At 56.8% G+C, this 20,290-nt stretch overlaps 1 protein-coding gene across 1 annotated transcript in view; it reads left to right on the top strand.

Moving 5' to 3' along the window:
- PRKCA (protein kinase C alpha) overlaps positions 1-20,063 on the top strand; it is a 390,496-nt gene extending 370,433 nt beyond the window's left edge. Inside the window, exons 15-17 of the mRNA XM_075562118.1 lie at positions 2,944-3,051; positions 4,592-4,732; positions 14,248-20,063. Of these exons, the coding sequence (XP_075418233.1) occupies positions 2,944-3,051; positions 4,592-4,732; positions 14,248-14,412 (414 nt within the window). The 3' untranslated portion in view covers positions 14,413-20,063. The remainder of the gene's footprint in view (positions 1-2,943; positions 3,052-4,591; positions 4,733-14,247) is intronic.
- The last annotated feature ends 227 nt before the right edge of the window (positions 20,064-20,290 follow it).

Genomic DNA, 20,290 nt, shown 5'->3' with positions numbered 1-20,290 from the left:
AAGCAGATGGAGTTAAAGTTGTGTGTGTGTGTGTGTGTGTGTGTGTGTGTGTGTGTGTGTGAGAGAGAGAGAGAGACAGACAGACAGACAGACAGACAGACAGACACACATATCTGCTTCATAAGTGTTTGTACCCAAGCCCAAGACTTGCTCACAGGTTGCTTAGGGCTTAGCTTGGAACACTGAGTCCAGATTTGTCACAAGTCCTCAGGGATTGGGTGATGGGGGAGGGGACTGGATAGAAGAGAAGCAGCCCCCACTGCCACTGCATGATGGCCCGGCAGCACATTGCCCCTTGTCGTCTCCCCCAGGCTGGGCTCAGGCATCACAGGGGACAGAATGGAGCAGAATGACTACTTGTCCCCACTGCCCTGCCTCCCAGGCCTAAGCTTGAAAGCCAGCAGTGAGCTGTGGGAAGGGGTGGGGGGGGGCCAAGATACTTAACAGGGGCCATAAAAACACTCACATCCTGTGGCTGAAGAATCTCACACCTGGGAAATTACTCTTAGGAAGTAATTCAGAGAGTGGAATAAAGGCCGAGCACCTGAGCTGTTTGTGAAGGGGGGGGCGGGCGGGGGGGGGCGGGGGGGGGCATTGATCAGGGGATGCTGGGGTGAGCAATCCCATCTGCAGGGGAGCTACATTCACGGGCTCTGGAGCAGAGACGTGTGGCTAAAGAGGCAGGTGTCTGGGACCCCCAGCGGACACTGGCGAAGTGTGCACTTGAAGAGCCTACGGGCCCTTTTTGTCTTTCTCCACCGAAACCCATGCAAGGAGTCTATTCTGCCTCCTTGTGGCGCTGGAGCACCGAGAACTGCCCGGTAGAGTTTCCAGGGCTGTACGTCTGAACAGACGCAGCCTGCCACGGCCCGTGGAGGGTTGGTGGGACCCATGACTGGCTCTTTTCAGTTAGCAGCTGAACACTGTAATCCCAGCACCACCTGGAAGTTGCTTTCTGGACTTCTCCTCCCTCGGTCACTTTTATTATCATCAAGTTTAAATGAGGAATTGTTTTTCTTTTGCAGTGGGACTCCACATAGCTTATCTGAGTATGGTTTTCATCCAGTCATTTCTGGGTACTGGGTCGGTTGTACTTCGGCCTCACTACCGATGGGGTGGGACGTGCCACGAGTGCAGGCCAAGGAGAGCCAGCCGTACAGTGGCGAGGTGCAGGGCAGGGCATTTTAGGTGCTGGGGCAAGATACCCCCTGGGGCTCCTGTTCCAAGGGGGCTAGTGTAAACCAAGGTGGTGGCTGGTCCACAGTGCCAGGTTTTTGATTGACTCGGAGGCCCTGCCGCAGAGCCTCGTGGTCAAATGCTAGGCTGCTCACTACAAGGTCCATAGTTCGAATCCACCAGCTGCTCCTGGGAACATAAAGGAGGCTTTCTACTCCCATAAAGAGTTACAGTCTGGGAATCTCACTGGGCCAGTTCTACCCTGTCCTGCAGGGTCGCTATGGGTCGGCACCGACTCGGCAGCAGTGAGGTGGTTTTGTGGGCGGTGGGCAGAGCCCGCTCCCGACACACAGAGGGCATGGGGCTTCAGCAAGATGTAAATGCCCTGGAGCTGTTCCTGGTGCTACCAACACAGGAAGCCACGGTGACGACGCAGGAGCCTGCATGTTTGCAACAGCTGAGACAGAACCGGGACAGTTCCCGATGGCGTCCCAAAGCCAGGCGGAGGGGCTTTCACCAGAGAGCACAGCCCTCTGCCACCCTAGATGGCATCTTGTGTCGCCAGACAGGTCGCTCCAAGAACAGCAGGCCTGAGTTGTGTGTGTGTTGGGGAGGAAACAATCACGGCACCAAATTAGGCTCAGCCCGCTTGTTTGGCCTAGTGACAAGCCACTGTCTACCCAAGGAGGCCTGGACCATCTCAGCCCCACCTGCTATCAGAGCACCCCACTCTAGTGCACAGCATGTGAACTAGCCTCCCCACATTCGCCAAAGCCAGAGTGGGTCCTCGCTACATGCCGAGGGGACGTGGTACCCCAGGGGTCCTCTTCCCTGTCCAACTGTGGGCACATGGGCTCTAACCACTGGGATAGCCATGCACAGGACAGTTGAGAGCCCAGGCTCCCCTGTCAGAGAGGCTCCTTAGACTCCTGGCTCCGCTGCACCCCAGCTCTGTAACTTGGCCGAAGCACATAGCGGAACCTCAGCGATCGCAGCTGTAACACGGATCCAGAGGAGCTGGGAAAGCATCGTGGGATTGCTTTGGGGGTTGAAGGAGAGGCAGCAGGATGGTTCGGCCTTAAGCCCCGGCCCATAGAAAGAGCCTGGGAAACAGATTGCTGTCACTGCTCCGGCACCGCGGCGATGCTCGCTCTCCTCCAAATGCCCACTCTCCTCCTTCATCCGGCAGTATCACCTCACAGAGGGCGGTGTGGGAACTTAGGGGTTGGGCACGTTGTCTGCCTCCATCCGAGGATCACACACACACACACACACACACACACACACACACACACACACACACACACACACTGGGAAATGGAGGCTGTGCCTCGAGGGTGGACGTCCTCCAGGCTGCTTCGCCCAAGTTCAAACTCCAAAGGCCTCAGCGTCTCCACCCTGCTCCGCCTTCCAGACACAAAGCCATCTGCCACCTAACTCGATCCTAAGTAGATTGTTTTGCACATAATTGCTAGATTAATGGGTTAATTATCATTGGCTCAAAAATCATTAAAAGCATTCCTCAAAAGCATTACCTCTAAAGATGGTTTGGGGGCTGCCCAGGGCAAGATAACTAGGGAGACAGAGGACAAATGAAACAGCCCCAACCTAAGGGAGGGGGTCAGATGAGCAGGCATGTGACCAGCGAACACTGGGCTGAGGGGAGCCGAGATCCCGGCCGCGGGTCTTGGTCCCAGTTGGCCCTTCAGGTACCTGTTCATGGTTTCCTGGCCTCAACCTTTTCCCTCTTGCTCTTCCCTGGGACAGCCTCCCTTTGACGGCGAGGATGAAGACGAGCTCTTTCAGTCGATAATGGAGCACAACGTTTCCTACCCCAAGTCCCTGTCCAAGGAGGCGGTCTCCATCTGCAAAGGAGTGAGTCGACTCGGGGTGGGGTGGGGTGGAAGGTGGGTAGGTGGGAAAAGCACCCTGGCAAAAGTGTCAACCACCCTCCCCGCGCAGGGCTCTCCCACCCCTTGAGGGTTGGAGTGTGGTGGTGGTGGGCGGGGCAGGGTAGACGGAGGAGGGTTCTAAGCCCAGTGCTTGCTTTCTAAAAACCACACTCACTGCCATCGAGTCAGTTCCGACTCACAGCGACCCTGCAGGGCAGGGTAGAACTGCCCCGTAGGAAAGTGAGACCTAACTCTATGAGAGTGGAAGAAAGTCCTGTATCTTGGAGAGGCTGTATCTTGGAGGTGGTTTTGAACTGCTGAACTGAGGATCAGTAGCCCGGTGCATCACCACTGTGCCACCAGGGCCCCTCTGGCGCTTGCCGTACACCTGGGAAACCCCGCGGCACTGAGTGTTCTGAGTCCCGGCCGCCCTGGGTGAGCCCCAGTAAAATTGTGCTCCCTGGGGATTTTTGTGGCAGGCTATGTGGAAACAGGCTGCCAGGACTTTCTTCTGAGCTGCCTCTGGGTGGATTCAAGCCTCCAACCTTTGTAGTTCATAGCCAAGTGCATAACCATTTGAACCACCGGGGACGGCCGTCCCACAGGTACCGTTGAGTCGATGTCTGCGCTGGCAGCCCTCTGGGACACAGAAGAACTGCCCCATGGGTTTTTTCAGCTATGCTCTTATGGGAGCAGGTCGACAGGCCTTGCACCTACTGAGCTGCTGGGTGGGTGTGAATTTCCAGCCTTCTGGTGAGTGACCAGGACCTTAACCATGTGCAATCTAGTTTGACAGTAACTCACTGCCGCCGAGTCAATGGTGACTCACTGGGACCCTACAGGACAGGGTAGAACTGGCCCCTATACATTTGTGAGACTGTGACTGAAAAGCCTCCTCCTGGGGACGGCGGGTGGGTTTGATCTGCAGACCTTACGGTCAGTAGCCTAAGGCACAACTCACCACGCCTCCAGGGCTCCTTTGAAAGTCATGAGCCCCCATTCTGGCCACAGGATTCTGTTTTCTAACCCCTGAGCCTTTGATGGACCCTATTGTGGCCTGGAAAGTAGAACTCAAGAAGCTGTGAGCATCTTTCTGGATAGTGGCACTCTCAGAACATCAGCTCCTAGTGCTTGCCTGCCTCTCAGACACCGCAGCTCTGAGCGGAACAGCAGGAAAAGAAGGCTGTGGTGTAAATTTCTCTACACTTGCCCACGGGTGCAGGTTGTGTTTCTGTTTATCATGAAATGTCCCGTGGAAAGGTAAGTTCTTGTCAGCATCACAAGCTGTGACTTGGCTTTGACTCCACCAGTCATTGAAATGCCTTCCCCAGAGCATGCACCACTGGGCAGAGGCCGAGGCCGCGCCCGCAGATGAAGGCACAAGCTCCCCACAGAGGAAACGCGTAGCCAAGAAGCGAAGGCCGCCAGCAAAGCGATGGCATGGCCATGTAGCAGGGGCCGAACTGGCTTAAGCGACAGCTGTCTAGAAAGCCAGCGATCTCATTTCTCCCCTTCCTCTCTAGCTGATGACCAAACACCCCGCCAAGCGGCTGGGCTGTGGGATGGAGGGCGAGAGGGACGTGAGAGAGCACGCTTTCTTCCGGAGGATCGACTGGGAGAAACTGGAGAACCGGGAGATCCAGCCGCCGTTCAAGCCCAAAGTGGTGAGTCGCCGCTCCCAGTCGGGGCACCCCACCCACCTGTGTACCCCACAGCGAAGGGACTGATGACGGCTGCCCGAAGACCCCAGCCATACCCTCCTTCCTATGGTCTTCCTGCCGACTTTGGCGAGTCGGACGCGGGAGCCAGGAGGGGAGCCTGGCCCAGCAGCTGCAAAGCATCCCCAGAGATCAGGGGGCCAGGACTGTCCTGCTTTCGGGTTGGACTTGGTGCCCAGTGGCCTTGGGGGGACCTGGGGTCCGCGTCTGTCTCCAGCTTTCCCAAATCCCCCATGGGTTGATGGCAGCATCCTGCTGGGCTTTCCCCTTGTGGGAAGGCTCTCCTGTGCCATGGCCGCCACTTCCACCACGGCCACCTCGATCCTGACTCCCTACGCGAGACCCGGCGTTCCAGGCATCCGAGAAACATTGTGCCAGGCGCTGTTGGCAGTGCTTTCCACGTCCTGCCTGTCGGTGCGTGGTAGGTTGCAGTGTGCAGTTGAGAAAACTGAGGCACAGAGAGGCTGAGTCACTTGCCCAAGGACACCCAGCAATGGGGACCCATGGAGCTGGGTCTCGAACCCCAGCCTCGGAGCTCTAGACTCTGTGCCCCTCTCCAGGGCACCGATGCGCCATCTCGGTAGCAGTCCATGACTGTATCTCCAAGGGGTTGTGTCTCTCCAGGTAAACCGAGTCTCAAGGTACCCTTCCCCCACCACCTTCCAGGTGGCTGTGCACTGGGTAGTGGCTTTTCCTGTCTCCTCTGTCTAAGGCAAGAGCAGAGCCGTCCCTTTCTACGCCGCCACCTCCTCCACCTCACCTGGCTGCCCCCCAGGGTACAAAGAGAGCTGCTCTTGCCCACGGTCAATTACAGAAGCCTCGGCCATGTGGGTGGGTTCCAGATCCAACTAGGACGGGTGAGGGCGGCTGGGCTGACCCCCGGGCAGTGCATGGCTTCATCAGGAGGGCAGCTTCTCCCTCCGACCTGCTCATGTGCCTTCAGCTCTGAGAATGGAGCAGCGGTCGGTGAACCCTCTTAGGATGGCTCTTTCCAAGGTATTTTTAGCACCAAGTGAAGGAAACCTAAAATTAATCAGCTCAGCTGGTTTCCTCCCGAGTCATCATTTCAAACAGGACCCTGGCGCACCTGGCACCCCCACCTTCTCTTTAGCCAGGGGGCTCTTGTGCGATCTGTGTGTTGAGGTTACAGATACAGGGAGGACCTGGCCCCAGGGGAGTAGGGACAGGCAGGGTCTCAATGGGAATTTTATTAGGGCCTTTTTTGGTGTGTGTCCTGTTTCACATTCTCCCTTCCATCGGAATCAGAAAAAGCCTTTCCCACTGGGCATAAGTTCTTTATGGGAACAACAGAGAGGCACAGCCTGACGCTGCTTTAAGGCTGAGCCAAATGTCACCTTATCCATCGCTGCCAGGAAGGGGTGAATGACAGCACAGCCACTGCCAGACCCACCTTACCCTCTTAAGTGCCGCCTCACCTTCAGGAGAACTCACGGCCCTCAGGTTGATTCTCTCTGAGAAGAGAACTGCCCCTGTGGGGGTCCAAGACAGGACACCTTTACGGAAGTGGAAAACCTGGTCTTTCTCCCGCAGACCAGCTGGTGATTTAGAACTGCCGACCTTGCGGTTAGCAACCCAAATCACATATGTGCAAAGTCTCCCTCTTCCTGCGGATTCCGTGGTCCTGAGCTTGGATGTAGGACCAGGAGGTTCTGTTCTCCCAGTGGCCCGAGTGGAAACTGTCCTCTGTGGACCATTCGGATCACTGGGAACAGTCCCACCCAGACAGTGGCATCTGAGTCTGGTTGGTTGACCGACGCCTGGGATGTTCCTGGTATGTTTTGGTCCATTGCTCTGAGTGCTGTTTAAAATGAGCAGGAAGGACTGCCTGCCTCTGTCTGTGTCGAACCCTGCCACCTCGCTCCACAGCCTCCCAGGCAGGGCTTGGGAATAGCGCACCCCGTGAGAAAGAGGGAACCCCAAGAATCAGAAGGAGCCCAGCGGCGGGACATACCATCTCCCTGAACCCTTGAGATCAGAAGAACTGGACGGTGCCCAGCTACCCTGACCACACTGTCTGTCCAGGGAGGAAGGGAGAGAAATACAGAACAGAACTGCACATTTGTAAGAACTCAAGACTTACTGCACCCACTGAGCCTGGAGGAACCCCGAGATGGCCACCCTCAGAGCCCCTTGAAACCCTGACCCTAAACTATCCCCCGAAATCTCCTTTAAATGAATAGCCATTGACCATGAAAAGGAAAGACTGTCTCCCTCGAGTCCTTAAGCAGTGATCTCTGTCAGAGACCAACTGGACAGCAGTGACTACAGCACCGTTTGGGGGACGTGAGACAGAGGTAATGGGGGTGACACAACCGGGACAGAAATCCTGGCATTGATGACCCGCACTGGAAGCGTGGCCAGTGTCGCTGCTCACGATGTGTTGGCATTGCTGCCTGGGAGGCTGGCTGGCTGTGCCTGTTTTCAGCAGAAGCACAGTCAACGATGGCTTACAGAGGTTTCTGACCAGAGGCCAAGCCAGGGCAAGCTCCCGCCAGAAGGAAGAGAGAAAAATGGACAAGTGGCCAGAAGACTGCACGGCGGAGCGGGTGAACATTAGAAGCAAAAGATACAACCCTTGGTTCCTACTCATCCGGAGCGTGAGAGAGTGTTCTGGGAGATGCACATCCAGAGAGAGGACGATCCCAAGTTGTGGGGTGCACTCAGTTCCGACTCACCGCAGCCGGGCAGCCCAGAGTAAAAGGCCGTCAGGGTGTTGTCCTAGGCTGAGAGTCCTGTGGGAGCAGTGCTAGGTCTCACACCAGCGGAGCAGTGGGTGGTTAGCAGTCTGGGCTCTGCTGGGGCACTGGGTTAGGCGCTGAGCTGCTAAGCACAAGGTCCAAGGTTCAAATCCGCCAGCTGCTCCTGGCAAAAAGGAAGAAACAGTCTGCTGTAAAGAGTAAAGTCTGGCAGGTCTACCCTGCCCTAGAGGGTCGCTCGGAGTCGTGAGTGAGATGTGAAGACAAGGGCCCTGGGGGAAGTGCCCACCTCGGGCTCCAGGCTGCCAGGGGCACAGTGCTGAGAGAAGACCCCTCACCCAGAGGGCCCCAGCAGTGACTTCCCTCGGAAACCCATCCTGCTGGCCACGAGGATGAAGAAAGGCCATGGGGAGGGCAAGTTTTTATGCCACAGACCTGGAGCGGAGCCAGGGCCCCCGCTCTCATGGACGGCTTCCACCCCAGAGGAATGCATGCCCTCTGCGTGCGGCTTGATGCCAACTTCTAGTGACCTTTCATAGGGTTTCTGTGATTGGACTTTTGTTTGTACAGGGGCAGGAAGCCTCATCTTTTCGCCCATGGAATGGCCGTTGGTGGTGTAATGCTTACCTGGCAGGGCCAGCAGGTGAAGCTCACTCACCCCAAACCAACAATCCTCTCTGCCATCACGTCATTCTGATGCACAGCGGCTCTGGGACAGAGTAGAACTGCCCCTCCCCTGGGCTTCTGAGGCTGTAGCCTGAGTAGAAAGCCTCATCTTTCTCCTCACGGAGTGGCCGGTGGGTTTGAACTACTGACCTTGTGATCAGCAGCCCAGTGTGTAACCCACCATGTCACCGGGCTCCTCCAGGTGAGGCAGTGCTGTTTAATCTGGTCTGAGCAACCAAAGTCTGCCTCCAGGTCAAGTTTGCAGGACGACAAAACCAAGCACCCACTGCCGTGGACACAGCCCCAGCTCCTAGCAACCCCCGGGAGATGGAGCAAAACTGCCTGGAAGCCTTCCCACCCTGTGTCCTTATAGAAACAGACCACCACATCCTGCTCCCCCAGAGCGGCGGGCGGGTCCCAGCTGCCCTTCAGTTTGCAGCCAGGCGCTTAACCCCTGTGCCACCAGGGATCCTTCACGCGAGTACAGCGGGTCCCAATCTCCTGTTAAGAAATGACAAAACACGCCACGTGGTACAAAAGTAGAGACCGGGATGCAAGAAGACAGCTCCCCCCTTGCCAGCCCCACTGCCCACTGTCTTGGCACAGCCTCGCAGCAGGTCATGTGCACGTGCCCGCATTGACGTGCGTGAGGTGGTGCTGGCACCTCGTGTTGCCCACCCAGCAACAGAGCTCGGAAGCTCGCACGCCCAGTCCCCGAGTTCCACGGCCGGGCGCTGACTGTTCTCCAAACCCTCTCCCCTGTCCGTTCTTGTGTCCTTCAGACATTCTGTACCAAAACGCACTGGCTGCAGTGGGCATCCAGGCCTTCGGTGAGCACCGCCCGCACCCGGGCCACCAACAGCACACTAACTCTGCGCCCCAGCCCATAACTATGGCCCTGCTTGTGCTGGTGTGTACGGGGCCGGGGGGGGGGGCGTTCCTGCGCATGCCGGTCTTCTCCAAGAGGGCAGCTCCCCAGCCACTCCCAGGGAGTGACACACCCCCACCTTGGACAGTGCCGCCCAGCCGTCCCCCAACTCATCAGTTCCCATACATGGGGATGGCATACTACTGCCTTCCAGAGAGAGGGTGGTGCTGTGGGCGCTCGCCCATGCTACCGACGCTGGTGTGGTGCTGTGGCCAGTCTGCATACCAGGACTTGCGATCCAGGATTTGGCTCTCCTGGCAGAGCCCCTCGGGGTTGCTGTTCTCGGCTCCTTACTTTGCGCCTTCCTCCTACTTACCCGTCTCTTCCTCCTACTTACCCGTGCCCCGGAGGTGTGGTTTGCCTTGCTTTCTAATGACAGAATGCTCCAAAGGCTCAGCCCCACCCTGCCTGCCACCCGCAACCTTAGGGTGACAGTCTCTGCGTAGCAAGACCCCAGGACAAGATCAGCCCCCGCCCCGCCCCCACCCCGCACACAGTTTGCTCCCAGTGGCCCCTCACAGCTAAGGCGGGCGTCCGAGAGCAGGACAGCCTCCTGCCTTTCTTGACAGCCCCTTAGACAGCAATGCAGCAGGTTAACGGGGATCTGCCCCCTCTGCCACCCGGGCCCCGGATGCAGAAGCGTGCCTATCCCAGGCCCCGCCTGCAATCTTCTTGCTGGAGGTCAACACCGTCCCTGCTTGTCACATGAGTTTACCTGTCGGACACTCGCTCTAAATGCTGCTCCTTATTGCCTTTAAAGGGCCCCTGAGAACTTACCTGATCTTCACAGCAGTGTTGGAAGGGAGTGTTCATGTCCCCATTTTCCAGGTGGGGAAACTGAACCTGAACAAGCTGTCCTTGGGGATTTTGCCTTCCAGGCTGGCTATTCCCCTGCCAAGTCTCCTATCTCCCCTCAGGTGTGGCTACCCCATGGGCACTGGCCCAGGCCTGCCGCCCCATCGTGGTTACACCCTGGTTCTGTGATACATCTAACTCCAGCTGCAAAAGGCTCTGTGTGGCCAAGGGAGGGGAGGGGAGGAGAGCACACAGCCAGCCAGAGGCTCTGCTCTTGAGAAAAGGCTGCTGCTTGCTGGGGGCAGTGTTGGGCAGCCTCAAGCTGAGGCCGTGAATCACCCCAACCCGCCTGCCCGCCCTCACAGATGCTGCCCAAGGGCTCTCACGTGGCCATCGCCTTCCTGCTCCACTCTTGGAGACTGTGGGAGGGTGTCCACTCCCTCGCCTGTCATTCCGACCTCCACAGGACCCACTAGGTGCCCCTCTAACCCTTCCACCTCAGTGCCTCTCCTTGCTCCCTACTCTGCTCCAAGATGGCAGCTGAGATCCAGGGCCCATCCAGAGGTAGCTTCTGGAAGCCCTTGTTGGCCTCCCCGCCTCTCCAGGGAGCTGGGGAGCTCTGGCCTCACCATTTCTTTCTGTAGCTGGTGGTAGCAATGTGGGGACCATTGCAGTTCTGCACACGGATGTCTTGAAAAGCAGACCACTCAATTCAGAGGAGATTTCTAGGCCTAATTCCACTGACGGCTGTGGGGAGCTTGCCCTGGAAGCATCAAGAACCCCTCTATGGGGGAAAGGAAGCAGGGTTTCTCAAAGGAATGTACCTTTGGTGAAATCGCTGCATGTCCCTCAGAACAAGTCCTTCTGGACCCTGTCGGTCTTCAGCCTCCAGCTTCCTTGGGGCTTTCTCCCCAGCTCACAGCCCCACTGTCCCCCTGTCGGCCCCTGCGGGTTCGTCTCAGTGGCTCCCCGTTCCTCCTCTTGGCTCTGGACCAGCTCCTGCCTCAGGTCTCTGGGTGAAGTGACTCAGAAAGACTTTCGTTCACTAGCAGGTTGGCTCCCTTTGTAGCCAACCCACCCAAACTCACTGCGGTGGAGTCGGCTGGAGCTGCCCCATGGGTGTCTGAGCCTGTGGTTTTAGAGACCAAAAAGAGCAAGGTGTTTTGGAGATGCGCAGTCTGGAGACCAAGAACTGAGATCGATTCCATGTGATTCCAGGGGGGGGAGTGCATTTTGCTGGCCCCACATTCCCCCATCAGCAGTCAGAGCAGTGGGAACTGACAGCAAGCCTCCAGGTGCCATGTATTCCTACGCTTGGGTGCCATATATTCCTATGCTTGAGGGTGTCTTCGCAGCATTCAATCCCCCTCCCTGGGCTGCTCAGGATGGGTGTTCAGAGGGTTCCCAGGAACTCTGCTGGCAGTCGGCTCTGCGTTTGTCTTTGGCATGTCAGCTTGGAGTTGCAGCGTCCCAGCCCAAGGTGCTGGTGAGCCCTACCAAGTGGGTGCTCAAAGGAAAGGGGAGGCCCGGTGCCGGCAGACCTAGGAACCCAGAGCCAAGCAGAAAAGTGAGCCTTCGTGGGAAGAGACCCGGGGCTTGCCTGGCTCTTCCTGCTAGAGGCTTGACGTTCTCTTCAGACTGGGTTCCGGTTCGGGTTCCCCCCTGAAGTCCCCTGCTGCCTCATCTTTGCATGGTGAGTTGGGTGTCAAGAGCCGCTCCGTGACCTTGCCCCGAGGGAGGACACACCCTAGCCCACCTCCCCTTCCAGGAGAGTCTCTTGAATTCATCCAGGCCAGGCTCAGCGCACCTGAAGGGTGTGCTTCTCAAAGCCAGCACCCGGAGCTGTAACACTCCCTTGTGATGCTTGTGCCTTGGGCTGCGGTGGCTGCTCCTGTCCCTGTTCTCCACCATGGCTGTCCCACCCCATCACTTTGTGTGGACACCCTCCCCACCCCGCTGACCTGCACTGCAGCCTGCCTCCGGCCCAGGGTTGCGCAGTGGCGGCGGCGGCAACAGCGTTGGAATGTGGGGCTAGACAGTGCTTAGTTTGGGGCGGGGTGTCCTCTACATCGTCGTAGGACGCGTATCAGCGTCCTCCCAAGCAAGTCCTGGGAGTCAAAACTGTCTTCAGACGTGGGCCCCGTGCTCTGGATCTACCCGGTTGAGCCCCGCTGTGTTCCCAAAGAAGGGCAGCACCTTCCTGGTGGTAGAATCTGAAAGCGTGGTCCCTGGAAGGGCTTCTCCCCGTTGGCTGGCACCTTTGTCTCTCTGGCCCGGTGACTTGAGCACATTCCCGGGAGGAAGCCATGTGCCCTTCAGTCTTCCCGGAGAAGGGTCGAGCAGTGCATGTGGGAATGTGCCTCGCACAAGACTCTACCGGCTTGTGCCGGGTGCCCTTCCTGCCCCCAGCAGGGCAGACGGTTGGCGTGAAAGCTTGGCTGTCCCACTCATGGGAAGCGTGCCCAGCTGTCTGTTTGGCCTCTGCAGCATGATTTGAAGGGTCCCCACCCTAATCCCCCGCCACCTACCCCTTTCCCTAGTACCCCCTTGTAGCACAGACTCACCCATCCCTGCAGGCCCTGATCCCTCTGTTACAGATTAAAGGGAAATAACCTTAGGCAGGAGGGTGGTCCGCCATGAAGACCACCCTGTCAATCGTGACTCACTCTCCACCTGAACAGGTGGGCAAACGCAAGGGTCTCTGTGATTAGAGGGTGGAACTCGATGCTCGAGGGTGCCTGGCAGAGCACGGGAGCACGGGGAAAGGTGTGAGAAGCGAGGTGAGAAAGGCCACCCCCCAGGGCACCACTGGCCCCTCTAGGAGCTGGGATCCCACTGAGTGACGGCTCTGTGCCAGACAAGTTTTATCTTCACGATGGCCCGGGGAGGGAGGTGCCACTGTTGTTCCCCCTTACAGAATAAAAACAAACTCACTGTCGAGTCGATTCTGACTCTTCTTGACCCTGTAGGACAGAGTAGAGCTGTCCCTGTGGGTTTGTGAGACTAACTCTTTATGGGAGAAGAAAGCCTCATCTGTCTTCGGTAGAGCAGAGGGTGGTTTCAAACTGCTAACCTTGTGGTCAGCAGCCCAAGGTGTAACCACTACACCACTGGAGCTCCTCCTGACCCTTTCACACATGAGGAAATTAAGTGCACCCCTGGCGATTCCCCACTGTTCAAACCCCAGGGCCGTCTGGTTACTTTGGGACACAGGCTCCCTCTGAGTGCATTCACGTCACCCACCGTCCCGTGGGCTGTGTGCCACCCGGCTGATCCCGACTCACAGCAACCTCATAGGCAGGGTAGGGCTGCCCCCTCAGATTCCTGAGCTGTCACCTTTCCAAGACCAGATGGCCAGGTCTGCTCTGCAGTCACCGTGGACTTAACCCACCAGCCCTTTGGCCTGCAGCCTCACTGGCTCTGAACCACTGCCCCACGAGGGTGCCTTCCTGTGGTACTGCCAGCTTGTGGAAGGGTAGGGCTTTGCCACATGGTGGCCATGAACTAGAATAGCAGTGACGTTCCCTGGATCTGGGCTGCAGCATGCCACACACAACCCTTCAGGTTGGCTGGGAAAGTGAGGCACGGTCCCTAAGGCCCCCTAGTCCCCCATGCTGCTGAGGCTGCGGTGACCCCAGCAATCCTAACGAGGCAGCCGCAGTCGGCATGCTCTTGCAGACCCTGGAGGGAAGGCGCACCCAAGACAGATGGCAGGCTGGACTGGCCTCCCCTGTGTCCCCAAGATGCCAGTGCACGGCTCCCCCAGCCCCAGGCCACCCTGCAAATGAGCTCCCTGCCTGCCCGCTGAGCAGAGAGACGCAGTTGTGTCTGCCTTCCAGCTGGGCCTGACTTCGCCACCGAGCTTAGCCCTCCCCATCCAGGCTCCCTTGGGAGGCCGGCGCACCTGGCCCAGCCCACGGGAACACAAAGATCACACAGCTTCTGCTACATAAGAGACTGTGACTTCAACCGCTCCCTCCTGGCGTGGCTGTTTCTCGTGCCAAGCAGTGTGCTGGCCGTTTCAATGTGGAGCCCTGCCTGATGGCACGTGGGTGTGGCTTGGCATTGACAGCTCTGTGGGCTCCGTTAATGGCAGTTGGAGGGGCTGGCTCCTCGTTGCCACCTCCAGACCTACAGCACGTCCGTCCCACAGGGTGCCCGTGATGTGCGTGTTTGAAGACAGACTTGCGATGGAGTTCTTTTTTTGTCCTTGGTGGCTGCGCCTGGCTTTTGAACCCAGAGAGCCTACAAGTGCCCCCCCCCCCCCGGGCCACCGTAGTCCAGGCTCTCGGGGGACTTGCACCCGGGGTCATTGCTGTGGACCAAGCAGACACCTCTGTCTCTTCTCTCCGCAGTGTGGCAAAGGAGCGGAAAACTTCGACAAGTTCTTCACCCGAGGTCAGCCCGTCCTCACTCCGCCGGACCAGCTGGTCATAGCGAACATCGATCAGTCGGATTTCGAAGGGTTCTCCTATGTCAACCCCCAGTTCCTGCACCCCATCATACAGAGCGCAGTATGAAACTCACCCACAAGAACCCCAACCCAGGCTCGACCGCCTGTGGGAAACAAACCCTAAACCCTAGAATTTTAAGGCCCACCTTTTTCTTGGTCCACATGGAAGCCTGAAAATTGTAGGGTTGTTCGCCCCTCCCGGTCCCACCCGCAGCCCGGGAGCATCATCCTGGTGGGAACTAACATTGTGGCCAGTATCTCCTTTGATTGTGTCCTGGGCATCACCCCAAAGGCTGTAGGTTAACCCTTCCCAGGAAGCAAACCGACTCTTGCCCTCTTGCTTTTTTTTTTTTTTTTTGGTACGACTTTCCATTCCCTCCACTGTCTTCTTCTCCTTGGGTTTCCTCTGTCCCCACCTGCAAAACACCCAGGCTGGGGCGGGAACACACCTCCGCCTGACCTGTCCTCAGGATGAAAGAGGGGTGGAATAGGGAGGCAGGTGGGGAGGCTAGGACCCGAGAAAGGGGGAGGAGCTGGCTCACCGTGCCGCAGACTCACCCACCGATGCCCAAACCTAGCCAGCAGTGACCACTAAAAAACCCAAACAAGTGAAGGGAAATTTCAGGTCCACGTTCCGCTAGCCTGTCATCATGTTCCCTGGCTTGGTTGATAGCTAGTTTGAGACTTGCATTTCTTTTTTCAGAGGCCAAATCTTCTAAGGACTTTGCTCAACGATCATGTAAAATCATTTCAGATCAAGGCGACAGCAGCGTGCGTGTGTGCGCGCGTGCGCGTGCCCCTCTTAATCTCCGGGAGATTACTCTGTGATCCCGGGTGCCATCAGTAGCCATGCCACTACCCAAGAGTATTGTTAGCCAACCCCACCCACACACATGGGAGTTTGCTGCCTGCCTGGTTACCGCCCCTTCCTGGGGCGCCGAAGCGTGCTCCCCGCCCCCTTTTATACGTATTTATTGAAATCGGCTGCGGTGTCGTCCCTCCGAGTACGGTGTACAGTAACCTACTCCACGTGTTGACTGTACCCTCCTGCCCCCCGCGACCTCCCCGCTCCCCTGCCCTCCCAGGGCGTCCACCTTGGATGTGTGGCCCCGTGGCCCTCGCCCGGTGCCCGTCAGAGTGACCCACCCCCTCCTGCCCGCTGGAGCCCCAGGACCAGGAAGCACGGCTGCCCAGCGGCTAGTTCCGCGTCCTGTTGCTAGAAGGATCTCAGCACGCGTTGCAACTGCACCATGCAATGAATTTTGCATGTTTATAATAAACCTTAATAACAAGTGAATCTATACTATTGATAATAACCGTATCACGTATACAGAGAGAGCATATTATAATACTTTATAAGGCACCATTGTGCTCTGTCTGTAAAGGTTCTTGTCCCTAACCTGCTTTTACGATTAAGTTTTAGGTTAATTCTTTGCTGCTGTGCACCCCCGCCCTGCCCCCACCCCACCAGGCAGAACCCTGCACTTTGGCACTCTATCAGATAATAATGTTGTTGTTACATTGTTGTTGTTTTTTTAAATGTAGATCTAATTTCAGAAATGAATGGCTACTTTACATGACCCAATTAGGCTTTTATTATACAGATGTATACATACATAATATATATGTATATGTATATATATATATATATATTTGATTCTGCCTGCAGACAAAACTTCCCTTTGAGGGGATGATTTTTTGAGGTGAGACAGACGCTCCCCAAGCTTCATCACAGTGTCCTGTTCTGTCCCCGCACCTCTCTCCCACCGGCCGCAGCCGGAGCGCAGCCTCCGTGTGCCCGTATGACAGCACCCGGGCTGACCTTGGGGTTTCTGTTGGTAGGCGGACTTCTTTCTTCTTCCGGTCTTGTTACTGTGAGTGACTTAGGGCATCTGAGGGCAGGGGGAGGACTGCTGTCCATGGAAGCGCCGGTCCATGCCAGCCTTGCTGCACTGTCTCCGCACCATGCACCACGCCCCCAGAGGTCACAGGTCAGCCCCTAACCCAAAACACTCAACCCCCTTGAGCAGATGTAGGTTTTCTGCTATCCGTGGCCACCTCCTGGGAGGAGCCTGGTGTTGGGAAGCCACCGTTCCACAGCGACGTCCCTGGAGGAGCCGGGCCTCTGACAAGATGAAGATTAGCAGTCCTTAAAGAGGGGGTTCCATTTCCTTCCACGACCCAAGCTTCGCCCTGTCACCCCACCCCACTGATTCTGGCCTCTGACTGGTGACCTGAAACCCACATCACATTCCAGCACGGCTGGGGTCTCTCCGAAGGAGACCTGGCTTTCCTGGAAACCCTGGTTTGGAGGAAGAGACGGATGGGGTCTGGGTCGGCCCAGAGGGTGTGTCTTCAGTCATCATGTGTGGACTGCGGTCTTTGGAACACAGAAAGGGCCCCGGTGCATCCCCCCTGCTGGTCAGTGCCCACTGCGGGTGGGCCCCTCCACCCCAGGTGCACCTCATGGTCTGCTGGAAAAGGGACCAATTTATAGGAAGCACTTAAAGGGACAGACAAGCCAGTCAGCCCATCCCAGACTGCCCACCTGGCCAAACAGCACCAAATTCTATTCCTCCAAGAGGCACGTCAACATCTCAGTCGCTTATACCTTGCCTTGTCTGTGTGAGTGTTCAAAAACTGGACACAGGCCGTGGGGCCTAGCACCCTGCCTGAGACTGCAGCCCACAGAGCCGTCGGGGAAGAAGGCCGTTCAAGTCCAGGCACAAGCGTCGCTGTGACGAGGCCTGCTCCAGGTGATGCCTTGTCCCGACGTTAGGTGAAGGCCAACATCTGAAAGATGGGAGCGGCCCATGAGAGTGGCTATCGGAAGAGTAAGTCACATGGAGACTTGTCTGCAGACTTTAGACGTGTCTGTGGAATTGCCCCATTTCCTGGGAGTCATGTGAATGGAACCACAGGGAATGGGCAAGGGTCTAACCACTGAGGAGCTCTAGTGAGAACCACCCCAGAGCCCCAGGCTCCCTGGTACATGGCAGTGCAGCTCGAGAGGCCCTCTGGCACTGCTTTGCGGTGCTTTCCTTGGAAGGTGGCCATCACTTGGTGGCAGAACCTCTGCCAGAGCCTGCCGCCCAGTCTGCTGGCTGCTCTTCTCTTGACTTGCCTTCTTCTGAAGCCAGCGGCCTTTGGTCTGAGCGATAGCATCAGGAACGTGCTGCCCCTCTTTGGTCCCCATGGCCTGGGACCAGGCCATGCAGAGCCGAGCAGCCTATCCTGATGTGCTGTATCTGGTTCTTATAAGGAGTTTGGGGTGGGCACTTGAGCTATCGGGAAATGAGACTTGAGATGATTGGTTGGAAAATTACAAAAAGCCAATGTATGGTGAGCTCCCCCAAGCTGAAGTCTTTGGAAGAGTGGGGGGACCTGCTGGAATGAGAGGTGCAGCTTCAGGAGAGTCACTTGTAGATACTCAGAGAAGGGAGAGAAGATACAAATTGTCAAGGGGTTCAGGGACGAGCAAGGCTGGAGTGTGCCTGGAAGGGAGCCGGGGAGGACCTGCTGCCTCCACCCTATGGCGGCTTGCCTCCAGGGGCCCTAGATGTGGACGAAAGTCCTCGAAAGCACAATACCAGGGGTGCAGCCCATCCTCCTTGGAAGACAACCCCCAATGCCAAGAACGTCATCACCATACCCAGAGAGTTCACCATCCCCTGGACCAGCCCCAGCCACCCAGTGTATCTCAAGAGCCAGTAGGCGTCAATCCACTTCCCTCTACGGCTTCTACCAAGAATTATGGGCCTTAAGGCTGGATGAATGGACGGATGCATGGATAGATGGGTGCATGGATGCATAGATAGATAAGTTGTGGAGGGTACTCTTGCATTTCCTACTGGATTCTACTTAGCAGGAGATATATGGGCTCTCAGCTGGGCTTGCCTTCTGGGAACTGAAGGGGGGAGGAGTGAGAGACTCTTTCATAAACGCCTCAGAAAGGCAGCATCACCTGACAGGCATTTTCCCCTCGGCTCGGACGGAGCATCCACCCCTTCCCGTGAGAGCGGGAGGGGGCAGGACTGGGCAGGAGGGACCGCCCCGCAAATAAGCACGACCGTGAAACAAGACGAGCCAACCCGACTGCTGACCCCCAGGGTCACGGTGAGAACCACAGGCCAGACACCGCTGTCCTGCATGTGCCGTGAATGGAAGGGCCCTGTACGCAGGCGCACTGGGAGGTGTTTTCGTCACCCATTTTCTCCGAGGTGCTCAGGCCACCTTTTAGGAGAGTCCGGACTGCACACACTTGTGCCACCGGGGCTGGCAGGACAGGAAGGGCCGTGCATTTCTGTCTCCAGAAGACACCGCAAACCAGGAAGGCTTGCCAGAGTGCTCCCCGGGTAAAGGTGGTCTTCCAGAAGCGATCACTGTCCACCTCCACCCAGCTCTTTCTGTCATGGCCAGGATCCTAGGAGGCTTAGAACCACAAATGACCACAACCCCTGTGCCTCTGATCCACGTGACCAGGTGTCCACTCACACCGTGCCCGTGCCGGTCACCTCAGTAACCCAACAGCCTTATAAGGACCCTACAAGAAAAGCCCACACGTTCCAAAGACTTTTTTTTTTTTAACCTTAAGGATGAGGTTCATTCGTTAATTCACCTAGGCTAACTGACTCTACGGGGCTATTTGTACTTTTTTATAGAAAACTTTAATAATTCAATTCTCCTTTTGAAATGAGTTTTTAAAATCAAGTTACTGGGTAATTTCATAAAATTCCAACCACAGGGGTCAGCCAGAGCACCCCTTACCTGAACCCCCACTGCAAGGCTTCCCAGCGCTGGTGGGGTGGGGGACGGGGCCTGATCCGAATGAATGGACACTCGGGGGGCATCTGGTGTGTAGTCTGATGTTCTCTGTGGCTTTCATCCAGATTAGAGACAACTGTAATCTGGGTTTGTAATATGGGAAAATTTGACCCTTAATAAATCTGACTTTCTGTTGTCGCCCCCCCCCCTTCATGGCCCCGGGGTGGCATTGTTCAGGGAGGGGGGCAGGCTCTGTAGCCACCTTTGGGCATGGGGAAGGGGCTTCCTTAGCTATCCCCCCCAGTCTCCACTGGTCTCCTGTCTCTCATCTTTGATCACACTTCAGAGCTGCCCGGTAAGGGTTTCACCCAGCGGGCAAAGCAGAAACCTCTCCATATGCCCCACGAAGAAGGGGCTGCAGCCAACACGCCTGCTGTCTGTATGACGCTTTCCTGTCTCCCAGTAGACAGAAGCCTACTTTTATGGAAAATGAGTATCAGGTCTGCTTTTTAATAACCTCCCCCCCACTTTTTTTCTGAACTAAGACAAAAGAAGGCTTTGCGTTTTCCGATGAAGCCACACACCCGTTACTGTGGTTGTCCCCTCCACTCCACTTCCGGCGTATTTCTTCCTGCGGTTGTCTGTGGGGTTTGTCCATGTTCTTCCAGAAAGAATGTGATTCTTCCCTCGCGGGGCTCAGTGGACTCCAGGAATCACACCCAAAGGCGGGCCTTCTGTGGAGTCTCAGTGTTTCATTGTGTTTTTCTAAAACGTCGCCTCCGTAGCCCTTCGACGAGGGGCCTCTCGAGAATCCTCCTCTCCAGAAGGTCAGAGACATTGAAACCATGGCTCTTGCTCCGTGATGTGTTTTCGCGCGTTTGAAGGACACGTGTAAACCACGAACTGGAAAAGCCACTGACTGAGAACCCCATGTGGGGGGTGGGGGGAGAGAAGGGGGCACCTGGGGGGTGGGGGCTGGTGTTCTTTCCTCGCTGGGAGCAACAGTTGACGACGTGGAGGCTGCACGCACAGCGGAGCGGTGACACTGGGGACAGCAGAGCAGGCGAGACGGTTGTCCAGATGGCTGCGGTGCTTTCCTGGGCCCGTGTCCCCGCTCACCTCCGTTTGCATGACATGCTTTGTTAGACACATTCACTGTCGTTTGGAAGCAAGTGTGTACG

Source organism: Tenrec ecaudatus, chromosome 10 (genome assembly GCF_050624435.1).
Source record: "Tenrec ecaudatus isolate mTenEca1 chromosome 10, mTenEca1.hap1, whole genome shotgun sequence".
NCBI lineage: Eukaryota > Metazoa > Chordata > Mammalia > Afrosoricida > Tenrecidae > Tenrec > Tenrec ecaudatus.
This window is presented reverse-complemented; position numbering and strand designations above follow the sequence as displayed.